Source organism: Octodon degus, unplaced genomic scaffold (assembly GCF_000260255.1).
Source record: "Octodon degus isolate 3935 unplaced genomic scaffold, OctDeg1.0 scaffold00025, whole genome shotgun sequence".
Lineage (NCBI taxonomy): Eukaryota > Metazoa > Chordata > Mammalia > Rodentia > Octodontidae > Octodon > Octodon degus.
In genome coordinates, this window is record NW_004524601.1 from 14,630,635 (window position 1) to 14,651,403 (window position 20,769).

Here is a 20,769-nt window from a genome sequence, read left to right on the forward strand (position 1 = left end):
CTTAAGGTGGGAAATAAGCTTGCCTCATCTGTATTCTCTGCTGCAGAGATGAGTCTGTGTTCTGTGTACGAGTAACACCTGACTGTGAAGAATTACTTGATAGGCAAAACAAACAACATAAATGTTTTGAAGAGATTCACTGGCTTTGCCAACAGGAGTATCAATCAGTGTAACCTGTTTGAGAGCAGAAAACTGAATAACCAATGATCATGTGAAGAAACAAATTAATGTAGTGGTCAGTGTGGCTGGGATAGATTTCTACAGGACTAGGAAGAGAATGTCCGTGTGGGAGTCCAAAACTCAGTGACATCACACGTACTCTGGGCTTACATGTGACACCTTATGTATAATAAATCAATGGTTGGTTTTTAAATTTTTGTAATTCTTAAAACATACGTACTTCAGGCACAAGTAGGGCAACAAAGTTAGAAGGCTAGCAAGTGAACATGACAGTACAATGCTATGCAAATGAGGACCTTCACACCTATGGCATTGCCTAAATTAGTGTGGAATCATTCAATTTTCAAGGTAAAATCAAAGGAAATTTCACTTTTACATGGAGCTTTTGTCCTTGTCTTTTTGAAAGTTTAGGGGTAGTGTCATAGGAAAAGCCATTTTATTCAGCTTTAATCCCTAAAATTCCTAATAGATTTTTTCATTAATCTTACTAATAGCGGCTAGTGGTTTGAAAATATTTTGGGATGACAGCTCACTTTGTAGAACACTCATCTTGCATTAATGTGTCATAAATTAGTTTTTCACAGTATATCCAAGATAAAACCTAAATTATAATAAAGAAGATAGATCCTTTGGTAGTGTCAGCCATCTGGAGGAGTCACATCCATTGCTTGGCCAATTTGCTCTCTGCGGAAGTCTGAGAGAATGTTTTCTCTCCAGGTTACCCTCCTTAGGCACACATTACATCATTGATCACTTTCCTCTGTGGCCCCATAATCTCCTTGATCAGAAAATTTGGGACATCACTGAGTTACAGGATGTTACATTACAGGTTCTCTTATGTCCTGAGTCCTCACTGACCTTGAAGGGCTAGGGCCAAAATGTTGGCTATCCTTGTAGCCCTTTTACTGGACTATATTGGATTATTTTGCTGAATTCACACACCTACAATATTTGAATGGCAATGGAATACCCATCTCTGATAAAAGTAAACAAAAAAGGGGGATATAAATGAAGGACCGTTTTGTAGTGGAAAAAAATATATATGTATTAACAAAATAGTTAGGATATATGTACAGCTACTTTCTCTTAGTTCAATGAGAAGAAAGATTTGTACTAATACTGTTTAGACAAGATATCATGTCTGCATCTTGTACTACGAATGACTACTACGAAGACAACAATATGCAATGTATTAATTACTGTAACTGTCCTACTAACCTGTTTTGAAACTGTCTCATTGCTATTTCTTTCTAAATAAAATTCATTTAAAAAGGAAGATAATGTTTCAAGTTTTGGATGTACTGAAGTGAAGCACATAGAATTATAATTTTTCAGTTTTTTTCCATTATGACATTAAATGCAGAAATTTCCCTTACATCAAAACTTTGTATTTATTGAACAGTCTATGAATTTAGTGGGTGTTCATATTAAATAGTGCATCAAAAACAGGGTTCTCCACAATGGTTCTTTTCTTTCCTGACTGGTCTAGCTAGACCCTTTCCTCCAGGGGCAATATCTTTCTTTTGATGGCAACTTTAGACCATGTCAAAATCTAAGATTAGTCATAAAATAGACATCAACAAGGATAAAGGACAAGAAAAGATGCCTTGCAAGTATCAATGAATGATTTCCAGTTGTCTAATTTACAACTTTTTTCTATTGTGACAGTATAAAAGTACAACTAACATGCTGCTTAATCAGTGAATTTTATAATACCCACTTTTGGTTGCACACAGTTTTGTAGAAGATCCTGTGGCCTGTAAAGAAAGTTTTATGATTTCATTATCAGCATGAAAAACTTCTGAAAAGCTTTCAAAATTTTAGTCATGTAATCAATTTCTTTTATGTCTGAAAATTTCTCTATAGAAATTCAAAAGGGAGACCGCCATTTTATTTCATCTCCTCACACAGGGACCTCTGGAGTCATGAATACCCGGTATTACCAATCAGGGGAGTAGAATTACAGCTGCTACATAAATGACTTAGCTCCCTGCTAGTGATGTCTGGGCTTTGTGGTTCTCCAGAGGAGGAGCCAGGTAGCCCCTTGTACTATCAGGTCCCATGGAGAAGAACAGCTTGGAAGGACTTTCTGGTAACCCTTCCCTTACTCTTTCAGATCCTACAGCCTCTCCATCTCCTCTCTCTCTACCTCCTCCAGTTGGAAAAGAGCACAAGAATGATTATTCCATAATTATGAGTTGAGATTATAGTTTTCTAGTTATATTCAATACAATTTAGATGTATCTCTTTTTGTCCCTTATAATGTTCTCTTACGTTCTAGTGAGATTTTTATCATGCAGTGATAAAATAGAACAGATCTCTGAATTATAGAAAATCAAAGACATCTGTCATAACATAATAGAGAAACAAAATCAAAAATATGCTCAAAGTCATAAGTTCAAGTTTTGATGTTTTCAAATATTTTTTGCCAACATGGGCCTTTAAAAATATACATATATTATTTTTTAAAGAATACAAAATAGCAATAAGAATGAGCCTTCTGATTGTCTTCTTTATTCTTTTTTTTCTTTATTCTTTCTTAATTTTTGTAGACCTGTAATTTTTTATTACTCTCTGCAAAATGAAAAAAAATTTAATTTTGAGACTAGACTGAATGTTGTATCTTAAATTTTAGCAGAAAGCATAAAGCTCAATGGTTGCAGTTCAGAAGTTTGGATTTGGAAGGAAAGCCTTCTGGGTCCAGTGCCGGTGGGAGGGGTCCTTGAACCTGGTTGCTTAAGATGAGCCTGGGCACACAGGGAGGTTGCATGTTCAAGAAAGACTTGGTGAGAGCGGCAGTCTGTCATCAACCTAGACCTTTTTGCAGCATGGAGAAAGGCATGAGAACTGATATCTCTTTTCTTTGTACTTATTTATTTCTGATACATTAGATAAACCCCAATTTCAACATGATTTCCATTGTACGTATTCTAAAATCCAACTTGAAATTTCACTTTTCTCTATTCTCCATGTATTGCATTGACCCAAAATGGGACCCATGGATCACTGACGCCTCAGAAATCAACAGCTATTCTGCACCAAAAGCATGCAGAAAGATGCAGCAAAGAGCAAAGTTCTATGAATAAAATCAACCAAGTATCTGAGGACATGCCACTGCAGGTTATTAAGTGCAACTGTTGCATTCAGAGGCCAGCTTCCTGTGTGCACGAGGTCCGGAGTTAGGTTTCCAGGAAGAACAATTCCAGTAATAGATATATGAAATCAGCAAACACACCCATGTAAAAAAACTGTATAAAACAATAGGTTCTGGTAAAAATGATCAAAATCATAATTCCAGAAATTAAGCATGAATTTATAATATTACAATGAGAATTTTCCAGAAGAGTGGTGAGACAGTGCGCTCTGCAATATTTTAAATCACTCTGTTTTCATCCCCCCTCTATACTCATGGCAATGTGATTCTGTTCATCTTGATCTCTGCCAAACATCTGACATTCTTCTTACATAAAGGATGCTCACTAAAGGTTTGAGAAACACAGTACAATTTTAAATCTTTTGAATGTGTACTTATCTCTAAGTCCAAATGAACCCTTTGTTCTGACAACTAGTGGCCTGCTAGGACTAGTTTCTAGTTTCCTGCCTTTCATTTTTCCTATGTATTGCTTTCAGAATTACTCCTTAGGTATGCTAATTTGTCCATAATATTTCTCTTCCAAACTATCAGACTATTAATACATAAGCTATAAGATTCTAGCCAGGCTAAAACAAACAAAATCACTGCCTTCTTCAATCTATTATGTATATCTTTCCTGAAAGATAAACAATATTACTCCTTATCCAAGTTCAATGTTTTATGATTGCAACTGTTTTTTCCCCCAGGGCTACCATATTTGCATTGCTTTCAGTCAACGGTCAAAAAATTTCATTCCTAATTCATATGTCTTGTGTCTGCCTATTGTATTAATATTTAAAAAATCAAGAACTAAGCACAGAGTGATGAGGACAAGAAGGAAGGAGGATGAAGACTGTGGTGCTCCTACTGAGAAGTCTTCAGAAGCCCAGAGCTAAGTCAGAACCGGACGTGTGAAACGAGTGTGGTGAGCAGAAAAGACCAGGCAGCTGTATAAGCTGGGCGGGGTTCCCAAGTGTCGTACGCCTGTGACTTCGGCAAGAGCTGTGAACAAGATTCAGCTCACTGAAGATTTTCATTTCGACTGAACATAGATATTTAATGTGACTCTTTGTTCTGAAACATTGAAGCCAATCTGTAGCTCTGGATTTTGGACAGGGAACAGGAGAAAGGAAAAATTAAGGCTTCACTCTGAGCCTTCCTTGACTCTTTACTTTTTTAAAAAAAGCAAGTATTTATATTTCCAGTAACTAAAATTATACTTGTTCAATACATAAAGTATCTGCATGCAGCCATCATTCTTCCTTCCTGCTATTTTGCTTTGAATTATACTCAGTTCCTTTCCTGCTGCATCTTACAGAAGGAACACATGCCTTGTGTTCTGGGAAAACTCAGTAAATTGTATGAGCTGATTCCCAGTAGTCTCAAGGTTAACTTTTCCAACCAAAAGTTGGTCTGAATGTCATTTTAAGTTAGTACCACAAATCTTTAATGTTTCCTAAATATTTAAAAAGAAATCTGGACCTTTAATGTCCTTGGTCTTCACTTAGCATTTAACTTTCTAAAATGTGATATAACTGGTTGTAAATGGTAAACTGTTGTCACTTCTCATGCTAAGAAAAAATAAATATAAATGTTACTAAGATAGGTGGTCACCAAAGTTTAAAGAATGAAAAGTTCTTGGGCTTAAAAATACCTCTTTCAAACATCTAAAACTCACATCACTGGAGATTATTATTTGGGTCACACTGGGTACACCTTCCTGGAGGGAGGTTATTGATTAAACCATTAATACTGTGTGCTAGACTATTTTTCCATCCTTGAGAAGCCAATAATCACAACAGGCATAAAAACAGGTAAATGGTTTTAAGAGAGAAAAACATTCAGGTCATGAAAAATATGCGGGGAAAAGGCATGAAAATCCTGAATATAGGTAGAAAGGAGAGACAGAAACAAAAAGGTGGAAAGACAAACCCTGACCTGACGTGCATATGGAACTCAGTTCAAAGTTTTCCAAATGAAGTTACACTAATTCCAAGTAGAATTTTAGAAAATCCCCTGTAACCATGGGCCTATGAACAGCACTTGTATGCAATTATAAAGAGAATAATTCATGCTTAGACATAAATTTTAAGATACTTACATATTTGAAACAATTGAAGAAGAAACAACAGCTGGGGCTGTAACATGAGTTTCAGATCCTATATAAGATGAGAAGAAAATTTCAATTGATGTGCATCTTTGATTGACCAATTGAGTCATGTTTATTTGGTAATTTGTTTCTCTTACAACATCCTCCAATAGGTGTTTACTGCCTTTTTTGACTGCCTTGGTTACAAGCTTTCAGGAATTCTCCAGAGTGAAATCTAAAGTGCTTAGGTAGGCTCAAAATATGTGGTAAGATTTGACATCCTTGTCTGTGTATTCAGTGTCTCCCTGGAAAGCCTTTCAAATGCATTCTGTGGATCAGGGACACAGAGTTATTTGAAATCGGCTTAATACACCATCCTTTCTACACTTTGGGGCAATCTTTTAGTTTATTGCCCTTGGAACCCTCTGTGTTCTCCTTTAATCATTTAGTTTTCACTAAGCTTGTGTTAACTCCTCTTGAAGGCTATTATTGAAAACTAACTAAATAAATATCCTTACAAGATTATCTAAATATGCTTATAAAACTCATTGTACCATCATGATATGCTTTGTCTTGTATATCTCCAGTGATGATATAATTTCACCACTCTATCTGCAGCACACAAGCTAGTAAGCCCTCTATAACATTTATTTGTTGAATATATGGTGCAAATGTTTCCTTAGCATTTAGGCTTGATTAGCCTACCATGTTTTGCTACTGAATTATTACCTAATTTGCTTTGTATAAAGTATATTGAAACTCTGTAAATGATTGTGATAAATTCATCTGGATTTAGACGATACAGGAAGTTTTATGCAAAGCATCTCTATTTTGGAATGGATTTTTTTTGGGGGGCTGGTATTGGGAATCGAACTCAAGACCTTATGCCTATCAGGTAGGTACTGTGCCACTCAGTTATATCCCCAGCCCTTTTGGAATGGATTTGAATGTTTAATACATGTTAATTATACAAATATATAAATAAATGGAAATATTAGGCAAATAAAATGTCCTGGAAATAGGTATGTTGGGTTAGAAATTAGAGTCATTTTAAAATCAAGTTAATTAGTATTTCATTTCTCTCAAAGGCTGTATCATCAATAAATACGAATAATGCATATGAAAGCCCTATGAACCATTTTGAGTTTTTTGTGCATATATATTTTGTGTATTTTTAGGTTTGGTGATAATGTAACTGATATTTTGAAAGCAGAGGCATCTAAGGGTGGAGCAAAAGCTATTCTAAAAAGAAATCAAAATATTTTGTGAATTCCTGCCAGAGAAGGAGATTCTGTCACTTGCAACCAAGTGGATAAACCTAGATGACACTGACCAGTGAAATAGGGTTTGCCAAAAGATGAATATTAGGACCAGAGGTATAGCTCAGCGGAATCAGCACTTGCTTAGGTAAGCGCAGAGGCCAGGGTTCGATCCCTGGCTCCTCTATGACACACTGGCCCTGCCCCTGGGCACACTGAGCCAGTGATAGAGTCCTGGTGGGGTGGCGTGTGCCTGTAATTCCAGTGCTAGGGAGGCAAAAATTGAGAGGGTAACTATGAGTCTGGGCTGTGTAGTAAGACCCTGCACAAATAAACCTAAATCAAACAAACAAACAAGCAAACTTGGGGCCAGAGAGATTGCTCAGTAGAATAAGTGGTTGCCTGGCAAGCTCAAGGTCCTAAGTTCAATCTCTGGTACTGAAAAAAAAAGATAAATATTGTATGATCTTACTTATATGTGGAAAATGTCGGCCTCAGAAAAAGAGGATAATGAAATGGGGTTATTGGGGTGTAGGAGAAGGCAGACATGGAGAGATGTTGATAAAGTGGAATAAAGTTTTATTTATGCAATTAGTAAGTGCTGGAGAATCAAGGTACAGAAAAAAGATAACTAAAAGTATAAGCTAATAGATTTCATGATATACTCATTATTTCTGATGTTTACCTAATTCCTCATGGTAGCTTGGTCTTGACTTGTATAATTTTCCACTTATCTCCTTCTACATAAACAAACAAATAAAAAGAACACAACCTGAAAGAACTGTTTCACCAGACTTGGAACAGCAGTTATCATTTCTAGATTTCAAATACAAAATTTAACACTTTAAATGTCTCTTAAATGTCAATTTAGGAGAAATAGGCACATTTTCATTGGGTTTACATTGTATTTGCTATTTAAAGAAGCCGCTAATTCATAGCTGTGTCAAAAAATGTCCACAAGACCATGTACACATCTGATGTTTTGCTGATGTGCTTGTACTCAGCACATCCTTGTACACACTCCTGAAGGCTTATTAGAATAAAAGGAAACACAGTAAGATAAGTAGAGGGGAAGGACAACAGGCTGAATCTGGGGAAATTCGCGCACAGATGTTGTGCTCTCTTGCCCTCTCCTGTAAGAATATGTTAGTATGTGTCTGCTTCTATTATTAAAAGCACAGTAGCACCTTTGCTGTGTTTCACCCCAAGAAAATCTTTTCTTTTGAGATTTTAAAGTAATAACTTTATTACATACACATCACACCACACCATAGAACACTCCATATGCAAAAATATAGCCAGTAGAATTTAAAACATAGTTCTTTTTGCTGTATTCCCAGAGCTCAGAGTTGTGCAATCATTGGTACAACCTAAATCTAAAGCATTAGCTACTGCAAAAGATATCTTATGTCTTTCAGCAGACAGGCCAATTGCTCTCTCCTTCTAGTTCTGGGCAGCCAATAATCCATTCTCCATCTGTGTAGATTTGTCTACTATGGACATTTCATAGAAACAGAAACATGTATTTCTGATTGTGCCAGCTTCCTTCACTTAACCTATTTGTAAGTTGCATTCATGTGGTTACATATATCAATATTTAATTCCATTTCATTGCAAAAAAATATTATATTGCATGGATATATTATGGTTTCTAATTGAATAATCAGTTGCAAACAGCTGTATTTTTCTACTTCTTGCTCAGTCTGAATAAAATGTGTCTATGAACATGCATATGCAGGTTTTTGTGTGAAAATATACTTTTAACTCCCAGAAAATCTGGAAGAAACTCAGCACTCAGCATTTCACTGAGTAGACACCTTCTGTTTTAGCATTTCCCAAAATTCCACACCCACTGAGGCAGGAAGGATCTACAGCGAGAATCAAAGTGCACAGTTCACAGTGAACACCTTTCCTACCAAAGAAAAGGAAAACTATTCACCAGTCACCTTCCCAGATACCAGACTGAGGTAAGCTCCTAAGAGGGCTCTTTGAAAGACAGCGGTCTTGAGGCTGCCGTGTTGTCACTTCTCTGCACAATAGCATGCAGTAACTATTGTGCAGAAATAGTTACCAACTATTTTGGTAACCCAAAATAGCTATCTGTGGAACACAGATTAGCCAAGAAGCTAATAAACGCAGTGGGAAGGAGCATAGGTTTGTTTTTGTTTTTAAAGAAAGCTACTATTTGAGGGAAGGTTGCAGTAGAGCTACATGGAAGAGAACATGTCCTCTTAATACACAACCATGTCACTCTGCTCTCTGCAAAGCAAATCCAGTATAATTAATTCCTTTTTAAAATTTTCTAGACCTCAGAGCTGAAAATAGAGCACTAGAAATATATTTTCTGGCAGTGGCAGGCTACGTGCAAGGTTGGACAAAGTGTGTTTTAGGATTTGTAATAAAATATTTACCTTGTTTCTCATAATAAAGTGCATATCCATAAACATCTGACACTGACTTGAGATTAAGATAGATGAGAAGTTAATGGCACATGTATCACCCAAAAAAGGATACCGAGTAAAATTTAGAGATAGTTTTAAAAGGAGTTTTTCTTCTTTTGTGAAATTCAAGACATAACCTTTGAAATGTGTTGGGCAAGATGACAGTTTTGATTGTCAATGTTAAGAAACTTCTTTCTTTTTGAAACTTATTAATGTGCATTTTAACATATCAGGGTAGTAAACTACGCCCAGGAAACTGTTGTCAAATGATCATTTATAAGGAAGTCATTAAACAGAGGCATATTATGATAGCCACACTGCATTTTAGGAGTTCTGCATAATTTAATCTGCCCATCATTGTGCAATACAGGACAGAGAAAATGCTGTCAATTTCTATGGTGAAAACTTTGCTGACTTACATCTTTAGGAAAATGTGATAACTCCTTAGCAGAGTGAACCAGGAAACATTAAGCTAAAAAGGGAACCCACAGAAAACATCTACTTCTTAAGCAAGGGCTGTGCCCCAAGCTTGTGGTGCTGGCTGTCTCATAGCACTGCATGATCTCTGGCCAAAAACTACTAGATCAGTAGTAGAATTGGAGCCAATATGTCAAGTTTGAGTTCTCTAAAAGCTACAGATCCATATTATGAAAGTGCTAAAGTTATTACAGTTCTATTATAATGTGACTAATTTCAAAGAATGCCACTGTCCTATATAGTGAAAGAATAACATTTTTCATAGCAATGGTGAACATAAGACCATTTCACACTTATTCTGCTTGTATTAGGAGCAAATCAAATTCTGTATACCTCTTCTTTTGGATCCACAAGTGAATGTGAAATTCTGGGAGTACTTTTTGTAGGTGAACCTTGAGCCGATATGTTCTTAGCTCCTCGAGAAAAAAAAGAGACACCTTTCACTACTGCTGGACAGGTAAGAGTTAATTTATAGCATTGCTCTAATATTCTCCCTGCTAGGTGCTGCAGTAACCAGCATTCCTACAATCAGGAACTTATTTTATTTTTTCCAAGAATAACATGACTTTGCTGATACTCATCCCCTGAAAGTACATCCACTCTTTACCGATGCCTTTAAAGACAAGTCGGAAACTCGTAACTTCTGACTCTAATTTATGTATTACAATAACTTAATCTGAAGAAACTAACCATAGTCCATTGTTCAAATTAACTTTGCATTTCGTCAGGAAGCAGCAAAGGACAACTCTTAACCTGTGTCAGGGGATAAATAATAAATTTTCACAGTAAAATATATGGCAGATTAAAGAGAAGGAAGTGATTGGCCAAAGGCTACTGCACTGGAGAGAACAGAGAAAATAAGAACAGCAGCATAAATAGAGAAAAGTAGATAGATTAAGGAGGTAAACAGAAGTGGCAACTTTTAGATATAAAAATAAAAGGAAAAATCAATCCTTTTCCTCCCGCATTCTGGTGTCTGCTGGTAATCTCAGCACTCTGGCAGGTTAATGTAAGATGATCGGCACATGTCTGAGCTCAGCCCGAACAACTTAGTGATTTAGCAAGAAGTTGAAGTTAAAGAATACAAAAACATGGGCCGGCCAGATAGCTCAGTGGGTTAAAGCACCCACTTACGCAGAAGGAAGTAGCCGGTTTGATACCCATTGTGCTGTGCCGGCTCCGCCCCTGGGGTGCCCTAAGACAATATTGAGACAGGGCATTGTGGTGAGTGCCTGTAATACCAGCACTTGGGAGGCTGAAAACAGTTAGATCACTATGAGTCCTATCTATGTAGTGAGACACTATAGGCCCTGTAGATACTGTACTAAATACATTAAAGAACAAAAGAATACAAAACTATTGAAGATGCAGCACCTTGTGAAGTCCCTGGGTTCAATCTGTGGTACCACAAAGCAAAACCAAAACAAAATAGAAAAACAAATCTCAAGTTTTATGCCCAGAGATTTGCAGTCAAATGAAGAGCTTTGTGCAGCTGCAGGAAGATGGTAGAGCTAGCGACTACTGAGTTGGAGGCAGACCTGCACAGCGGTGTCTACTACTTCTTACTCATGTGTCAGACACTCATGACTGGGCTTTCAGTGACTTAAAGAACTGGAACAACTTGCCAAATGGTAGATGGAGCACATCTTAAAGAACCATGGGAATGGGGCATATTGTTTGTGGGAAATGGATGGAAATGAACTTAGGGGTGCTTCTGAGAGCATTGCTTTATATTCCAGCTTTTCTGCCCACAGCATGTAAAAGCCCTCAGCTACTACTACACACAGCCTCCATGGGACTGTGCCTTTTCTGTACTGCACAAAGTACAAAAGCTATGTTTGCCCAGCAATAACTTAGATACATGGTCTAGTTATAATAGCTCTACTTGTTAATAATTATATAATGCCCTTTAGCTTTCAAAATAAATGTACTTTCTATGACCAAGGAAAACAAGTTTAAAAACTATGTGGTTAATCCATGGTAATGTATTTAATAACAGAAAAATCACGAAGATTATCCATTTTCTTACCTTTCTCATCAACACTTGATCTTTTCGTTGTCACTCCATCTTTCTAAATGGAAAGGAGAAAAAACATGCATGTCGATTTGTGTTTCTGAAAAAGATTTTGCCTTCTATCAGTCAAACAAATGAATCCAGACTTTTTCTACTCTCTATGTTTCTACTATTTGATCAGTGTTGTCAGGTCAAATATATATAATATTGGCTTCCCAGGATACCTTGCATGAGATCCTAAATTTATTTTAAAATGGAGCTCAATATGTGGCAATGTACACATTTTCTAATATTGTATTTTTACTTAAGTGAATGTGAATAGATTTTCCTAAAAGTCATTCAGTTTGTCTCAGAGAAATCCAACTCCATTTTTATGTGCCTTAAGAAACCAAGGTAATGTTTCTTTGAAACCCATGACTTGAGCTAAACATGGTTTGAATTAAATTACAATTTCTCATTCCAGACTTATTTTATTGTAATAACATTTTCAGGTGTCTTTTGTTTCAGTGGTGAATAGGTCCCTTGACAGTGTTTGCATCATTCACGTCGTATTCTGTGTGACCCAGTTGCCTTATTTACTTTTTGGCTTAGTCCAGTGTCTATTAATAGTAGCTTAATAAATCCTAGCTAAGAGTATTATCACAGTTGCAAAATATTTGTTTGGGTTAATTTCTGCTAAATTGAATAGTATATTTTGCCAGGCAGGCACCTATACTGCTGAGCTACGTCCCCAGCCCATGAATAGTATATTTTAAACATATTAATTTTTTTTTTTACTTTCCTGGGGAGCAGGATCTATTCATGTGAACAGAACTTTTCAAATAGGAGCCATGTAGAAAGGAGACAAGTCTTAGAAGTAGAAAGAGTAAGAAGGAGAGCATAACAGAAAACTCAATAAGCACTGTGCAAAATTTTGAAATATAAATCTTTACCTTTTGTTCTGTACTAATTTCTTGTACACAAGACTGATCAACACCAGAAGTTATTTTTTTGTTAACATTCTTTGAACTACTTTGATACGGAAAAATAGTATTTGTTGCAGGTTCTGAAAGGGAATGGAAGCAAAATCTTGTCATGTTTCAAACATCTATTGCTGTGTAGTAAATTTTCCTTATTTAAATTATTTCATCAATTTTGAATTATGTAACAAAACTCTGTGAAGACATCAGTATGAACCAGGTAACATTTCAATATCCATTAGTATTTCTCATCCCTCTTTGTACGTCATCCACCTCTCCATTCCATGCCCTGAGAATACTGATGTGTACCTCTCACTCAAGAAGTCTGCACTTTCTAGAATTTTATGTGAATGGAACCATATAGCATGCACTATTATTCTCTATCATTTTTTCTCTGCCTTCTTTCAGTCAATATACTGCATACTTCAGTAGTTTTTCTTTTAATTGTGCAAAGATGTCACTTTTTAAAAATCTACTTACCAATGACTTGGAACTATCAATAGGCTGAAAAAATAACATAAATCAGCAGAACCCCCTACATGTAATAACTAAGAGAAATAATCAAGGGACATAATTAAAATCTAGGGCAATAAATTTGAAAACAGATTTTCACAAGGTAAATTCCTTGAAAAACTGAGACTACCAAAACTTTCTCATGAATAGATAATTTGAAAATTCCTGTACCTATTAAAGAAATTCAGTATGCCATTGTAAGCCTTTCCACATCAAGGCTCCAATCTCAAGTGACTTCATTCATTGTATAAAATATCTAAGGTAGAAACTCCTCTAATTCCACAGAATTTTCTCTTTCAGAAAATTGAAGAAGTGTGAATGGTTCCCAACTCATACTGTGAGAGCAGGATTATTTGGATCCACAATATCATTTACCTAATATTACTAGAAAACTAACTGTCATGCAATTTCCCCATGAGGAAACAGGAAAATATCAACAAAAAATCAAATTGCAAAATGTATAATAAAGAAAATGCATGAGGAACAAGTGGAATTTATCCTACCACATAATCACTATTCAAAATCAAATTACCAAATTACACACACAAAAGAATTTCATGTGATTGTTTCCAAGATATAGAAAAAAACAATGAATATCAGTACCTATTCATTTTAAAACCACTCATTGAACTGGTTATAGAAAATGTCAGACATTTGTTAAATTGTATCTTCAAGTACTTATAGCCTATATTCTTACTACTAATAAAGACTTTTTCTAAAGCTTTGGAACAACATTAAGATGCATCCAACCACCATTTCTGTTATGCATTCTACTAGAAGTCCTACTTAGACAGAAAAAAAAAATAAAATTAGTGCTAAACGAAACTCTGTGGGCTATTTTTTAGAAATTGAAATGTTGCTTCTAAATTCTTTTTAGGAAATTGAAAGGCTCTAGAATAACCAAGTCATCCTAGAAAAACAAACACTGGATAAGTCAAGCTCCTAGATATTAAGACTTATTATGAAACTATCATAATAAAAACGCTACAAAATGCATAAAATAAATACAAAGGAAAATATCGTATAGAAATAAACCAGCTTACCTACTTTATTTCTTCAAATTTGCCAACACACTTAATGGAATTGAACCACTTGAATGTATACTAGAGAACTTTGGATCATCCTGTCTTTCCAGATAGCAAAAAAACTATCAAAGCTCATGGGAGTTGTATTAGGATGCTGGAGTTATTGATAAGGGAAAATCTATTTACCAGAGCTGGCACAAGTTCAACATTAATAAGAACAGTAACAGCACTATTTCACTGTTAAATACCATGAATCCACGAACCTAAACTGCTTGATGTATTGCAGCACATTGAATTTATTTAAATGTGTGAAATCCTAATAACACTAAACAAAACAGCACATTATGTAGAAAGCCTCTGGGATAATTCATTATTCTGAAAATTGATGCATGATAGTAGAATAGTTAGCTGTTAGTCTGCTTTTCCAAAATGTTCTCTACCATAGTATAAGAGCAAACCACAGCTACAGAAAGGGAGGAACTTTTCTCCGAAAGTATTGTAGATAATCAGTTAAGAAAAAATAATCAAATAAAATATTCTAACTTTGTTGTCCATAAACTTATCCATGGGAGTGAGCCTTGAATGTAAAATCATAGAGAAAACCAGGCATAAGATACTTCTGATGGAAAGGCATCGTGACTATAAGGCACAGGCTTGCAAAAACATTCAGCAGGAATACCTACAAATCTAATGGGCATGTTATAGAACATAGGAAATAATGTGCAGAAAGCAGTTATTCAGGTGAAAGCAACAAAAGGGCAAATAAAGAACTCAACAGGATGATCAACCAAATTTTTCCTACAAAAATGAAATTAAAAAAGGAAAAAGACAAAAGAGAAAGAGAAAGCCATGCATGGGAGAACTTATAGATTAAAAGATACTGAAAAATATTAACCCATTAATAAACTGATCAATGTGTGTTCAAATATCAAAATATTTGGTCATGTATGACACTCCTGAAATTTCAAATAGTGTAAATATTTGTTCATATTATGAAACTATTAATTATTGTATAAAATGAGAATGATATTGTAGTTATGTGCTTTTCAAAGAATTCTTATAATTTATAGTTATATTTTGACTTATTGATGGATGAAGTGAAATATGTGTGTAATGAACTTCAAAACAATAGGACATCAGATGGAGGTTGAAAGCATAGATCAAAGAAAGTGATGAGTGAGCTAAAACTGGACTAAGGACCAGTGAGATAGCTCAGTGGACAAAGTGGCTGCTTTGGCAAGCACAGGTTTCAATTTCTGGTCCCACAGGCTGCGCCCGTCCCACCCCTAGGTCAAGCTGAGCGAAGTCAGGGTGTGGTAGCACAGGCCGATAGTCCCAGCACTGGGAAGGTTGAAAACAGAAGGATGAGTTTGAGTCCAAGATGTGTAGTGAGACCCTGTACCAATACATAAAAAGAAAAAAGCAAGCAAGCAAACAAACAACAACAAACTGGACTGAAAGCACAGAATGCTTTACCAGGCTCTTCTGATTTTATTGTTTGTTTGTTTTGGTTTATATTTGAAATGTTTGTTTAAAAAGCATAAAATATCACTAAAAGTATGGAAATATTTACCACAAATAAAAGATTAACATCTTTATCACTTTAAGAAGAGCTCATCCAAATTAACCTCAAATGAAAATTAACAGATATATAACTTATGAAGAAAAAAGTGTCAGGACTGGGGAGATAGCTCAGTGGCAGAAGTACTTGCCTGGCAAGTGCAAGGCCCTGAGTTCAATCCCTGTAACCAAAAAAATAAAAAAATAAAAGAAATGAAAATGAAAAGAAAAATGTTAAAAGTCATTGCATTAATGTAAGAACTTCTCTATATCCAAATATAGACTAGAAATGAATTATAAATTATAAGAGGAAATTTTCTATGTCAGGCCAGGGATATGCCTTAGTAGAATAAGCACTTGCCTGGCAAGCACAAAGGCCTGAGTTCAATCCCCTGTTCCGCAAAGAAAAAAAAAATTCTGTCATGTATAGGCGTATAAAGGGGTGGTGTCTAATGTGACTAAAAAGTCTTTAAGTCCATAAAAACTACCCAGATCAAAACTAAGCAAGAGATAAGAAATGGTAATTTCTAAGAAGAGTAGACATAATTCAGAATCCCTAAAGGAGCATTAGATCGGTTTATAATGCAATTTATGTACATAGAAATGTGCAGTGGATCAAAATGCCAAATTCTTCCACCTACAAAAACTGAATGCAGAAATTGTAATAAGTTCTTGGCCGGCCAAATAGCTCAGCAGATTCAAGCACCTACAAGTAGGTGCAGGGGCCGGCAGTTTGATCTCTGGGCCTGCTGTGACAGCCCCCAGGGGAACGCTGAAAAGGCAATTGAGACTGTTTGTGGTGGTGGGCGCCTTCAATCCCAGCTCTTGGGAGGCTATAAACAGGCGGTTCACTATCAGTTTGAACTAGCAGTGAGATGCTGAACACCCTGTAGACCCTTCCCTAAACACACACACACACACACACACACACACACACACACACACACACACACAAAGAAATAGTAAGTTCTTATAATGGTTCATAACTACCATGAAATGAATAGAAATTTCAAGTGGTGGGCTGCAGAGATAGCTCAGTGGTCTAAGTGCCTGCCTAGGGAAACGCAAGGACCCAGGTTCTATCTCTGGTACTGCATCCTGTGCATGCCCCACCCTGATCAGGCCCTGAGAAGGTCTTGAGGATTGGGCATGGAGGCGAATCCCTGTAATCCCAGCACTGAGGAGGCTGAAGCTGTGTAGTGAAACCCTGTATGAAATGCATAACATTAAAAAAAAAATCTTCAAGTCTATTAATCTCAAGCAGCACATGGGAACTATATTGGAAACAGTGCTGAGTGTAAAAAGCAAGTCACAGAGGATGGATTACAATATCGGATGAGTCTTAAAATATTTTAATAATAGCATTTATGTCCATTGGCATATATATTTATATAATAATTAAAGGACCCATATGTTTTTAAAATATTTATGATAATCACTAGAATTATGTAGTGGTTATCTCTGTTTCTGAGGAGGTTGGCTTCAGGGAAAGGTTTTTAAAATAAAAGTTATCAATCTACAATTTAAAGATTTATGGTGAAGCTTAATGGAGAGGAGAAAGAAACAATGAAGTTCACACCTAGGCACGGCAGAAACTGCTGAAAATTAACCCCACCCTTAAAATTGAAAATAACTGGAAAAATGGTACCATTCTTATTGAGCAAACATAAAATATTGCATCAACCTCATCAGAATCATGGAGAACACAAGGAAATGAAATAACATCCACAAAGGATCTAAAATTAAAATAACTGTCCATTTCTAAGTCTATCAATGAAAAACAAAAATAAAAGCAATCGCAAAATAAAGAAAAGTAAGGAGATTCCATGCCAGAAAGCCTCTTTCAAAAGAGATGCTAGAGGCAATTTTAAAGGCTAAAAGAAGGTCATAATAGAAAGATGCCTGGAATCCCAGGAACTAAGAAGAAACCAAAATGGCAATTATTGTAATAAATGTAACAAACTAGCCTTCACCTATTCAGTTTTTAAAATATGTATTTGATGATCTGAAATAGAGTGAATCACCTTGTCTGATTAGAAGTTCAATGCGTATCAATATAGTACATAACACAACTAGAACATAAATGGGAAAGGAGCAATGGGAAATACCTAGCAGTGAGGTGACTACATTCTACTTAAAATAGTGAAGTTCTTTCTCAGAGTTGATTCTTTAGAACTAATTAATAGTGCAGTCTAGAAAAATTACTGTTGAAAACTATCCACAGAGAAGAAATGCAATGACGGGACACTGCATAACACACTTTAAACCTTATGATAATATCGAAAATGAAGTACTTAGTGACATGTAGGCACTTTGAATGCCCAATGCAGACACACCAAAATCCGTTCAGGATTGATATGCTGAATACCACAAACTTACAGAATAAATCAAGGGTGGCCTAATAAAAAAGTATTCCTTGTTATCACTGGAAGACTTTGTCTAATAAAGCGGCCATTTCTCCTTAAACTTATTTATCCAAGCACATTTAAGTAAGACCATCATTACTCAGGCTGCCCCAAATTCCTATTCGTATTATCTCATGATTTTTGCCCCATTATGAATTACCTTTTTGTGCTTTGTGGTCCACAGAATATAGTAGTTTGATATCATCCTGGTTTTTCTTTTTCTTCTTTGCAGAAACTTAAAGAAATGAAATAAAACATTTATATTTTCCATAACTGCTCAGGAGGAGGACAGCCTCTTGCTGACCTGTATGTGAAATTGTGGGACATGCTGTAGATGGAGGGAGATGGAATAAAGACAAAGAACCGCTAGCATGGAGCGGGCAGAGAAGGTTATGGCTCTAGTCCCTTCCTTTTAGGCGTTCTTCATATCTTTGGTCTTTAGTCCTTCCTTTTTCCTTTTCACTGTATCCTTCCATCCCTCCTTTTCTTGATTCTATTTTGACTTATTGGAAAGAGGGAAGAATACCATGTTGATATGTAATAGCAACTTAATTTTACAAGTTTCATCATTTCAGTAGTAAAAACAACATTATTTTGAGTATAGAGATGTTTGAGCGTAACAAGCTGTAGAGGAGGACAACTTGTCCTTTAAGCCACTTGACAGGATGGTTGGTGCTTGTTATAGGTTTTACACACGCGCCTCCTTTTCAATTTGAACTTTAAGTGAAGAGATGATGGCCTGCCTCAAAGTGCTTGCAAGGATAAGCGCACAGAATAAATGGTGCAGAAGGATTTTTACATACCTAAGCATTTCCTATTTAGCTACATCATTTTTTAAATTGTTCTCACTTTCAAAATCTGCTCCATCTTGTCCACCAGACTCAAATGCATTTTTATCCACATCTTCTTTAAAGCCAGTTTCTTGCATCTTCTGCAAATGATAAGCCATTTTTCTCTCTAGCAGGGCTTGTTTCTAAAATATTAAAGATTACTCTTGATTAATATCAATTTTCCATTTGTAAGTGTAAAATAAATACTTAAAATATGATGCTATACTGAAAATCAACAATCATTCTTTTCTTGTAACTTGTGAGTTCACACAAATTCCAAAAATCAGAGAGTGGTAAGTGCTGAATTTCTATATGTGGTCAAACACAAAACTACCTTTTGTAATTTTTTTTTCTGAGACAAGTTCTGCTACATGATCCGGGCATGCCTCCAGCTCCCATGTCACCTCAGTCTCCTGAGTGCTGAGATTATAGGCTGAGCCACCATGCCTGGTAGATGAGAAGAGTGAGTTTAACATTTAGATGCAATTTAATCACTGAGAATTGTTGAGGCCCTTATAGTTTCTAATTAGAGAGGGTCTCTTGTCCATAGTGTCCTGTTAACTAAAGTAATTTCCCCGTCATCTTTAACCAAAATGCTGTGAAAGCTTAACCAAAAGTCAGTTAGACCTCCACAGGTAAGCACAGTGCCTACAGTGTGGCCTTCCTTCGGGAATCTCTGTGTTCTCTCTGAACAGGGAGGCAACTAAAAGAGAAATTTTATTAAGATACTCAGACAGGGTGTGGAGTACTCAACAAGAAAATCACTCAGCATGTATGTGTAAGGAAACAAGATTTTTCAAGTAAAGAATCAGCAAACACCATTTGGCATTTACTTAAAGGTAGAATTCCTGTCTATTCTCCTGATTTGTGCTGGATTTAAGGCTTCAGATAGTTCTTTTTTATTTTTATTTATTTGAGAGAGAGAGAGAGAGAGAGAGAGAGAGAGAGAGAGACAGAGAGAGAGAGAGAGTGGGGTGTGTGTGTGTGGCCAGCTCAGCCCACCAGGGGGCGGGGCTGGCTGGCATGTGGTGCTGGGGGATTGAACCGCGGTCCCTGATGCCTTGCCAAGCTTGTTCCAAGTAGGTGCCTTAGACCACTGAGCCATCTCTCCAGCCCTTCAGATAGTTCTTATATCAATTGTAAGGTATAAAAAGTACCAGATCAAATATAACTCTGACTCTACTTAAAAAATATTCAAAACTGTTTTTATTTCAAATAAATCACATTTATCCCTGGTAAAGGATAAAAATTATTCATAGGAATACAAAAATATCTAACACAAAAATATAATTATAATATCTGGCACACAAAAAAATACCAGGCATGTAGAGAAGTAGGGAAGAATGACCCAAAAAGAAAGAATTACATTTATCATATAGAACCTAAAAGAAACACAAATACTATAAGGAACATAAATATGGTATATATAACTCTGTCTTACAGGTTTATAAATTTAATAAAAAGTGTAGTAGATACTAAAAGAACTAAAATGAATTTTAGCATAATTAGAAGCAAAAAAATAAGAGAAGATACTACAAAGGAGAATAATATAAATGTAGCAACAAAGTTAAAAGGAAAAAAATGCGCACTTTCAGAGAGATGTGAAACAACTTCAAGTAGCCTAATACCTGAAGAGAGGAGAGAAAATATAAAAGAATAATTAACTAAAATATTCCAAAGTTGTTGAGAATCATAAATTCACAGCTTCAGGACTCCTAAATACCAAAGAACAGAGAAAAATGCCACAGTTATATTGTAATCAACTTTCTTAAAATCACCAATAAAGAAAAAAATCAAAATTGAAGAAACGGGGACATATGTTACAGAGAGGAGAAAAGTTAAAGACTGAAGATTTCTTTCTTTCTCTTTCTTTTTTTTTTTTTT

The 20,769-nt window shown here is 35.8% G+C and overlaps 1 protein-coding gene across 1 annotated transcript in view; it reads right to left on the bottom strand.

The window, feature by feature from the left end:
* Fsip2 (fibrous sheath interacting protein 2) overlaps positions 1-20,769 on the bottom strand; it is a 74,511-nt gene that overhangs the window by 36,109 nt on the left and 17,633 nt on the right. Inside the window, exons 8-12 of the mRNA XM_023712339.1 lie at positions 18,905-19,028; positions 12,526-12,638; positions 11,609-11,651; positions 5,415-5,472; positions 1,901-1,937 (exon numbers count right to left, since the gene is read on the bottom strand). Coding sequence (XP_023568107.1) covers positions 1,901-1,937; positions 5,415-5,472; positions 11,609-11,651; positions 12,526-12,638; positions 18,905-19,028 — 375 coding nt within the window. The remainder of the gene's footprint in view (positions 1-1,900; positions 1,938-5,414; positions 5,473-11,608; positions 11,652-12,525; positions 12,639-18,904; positions 19,029-20,769) is intronic.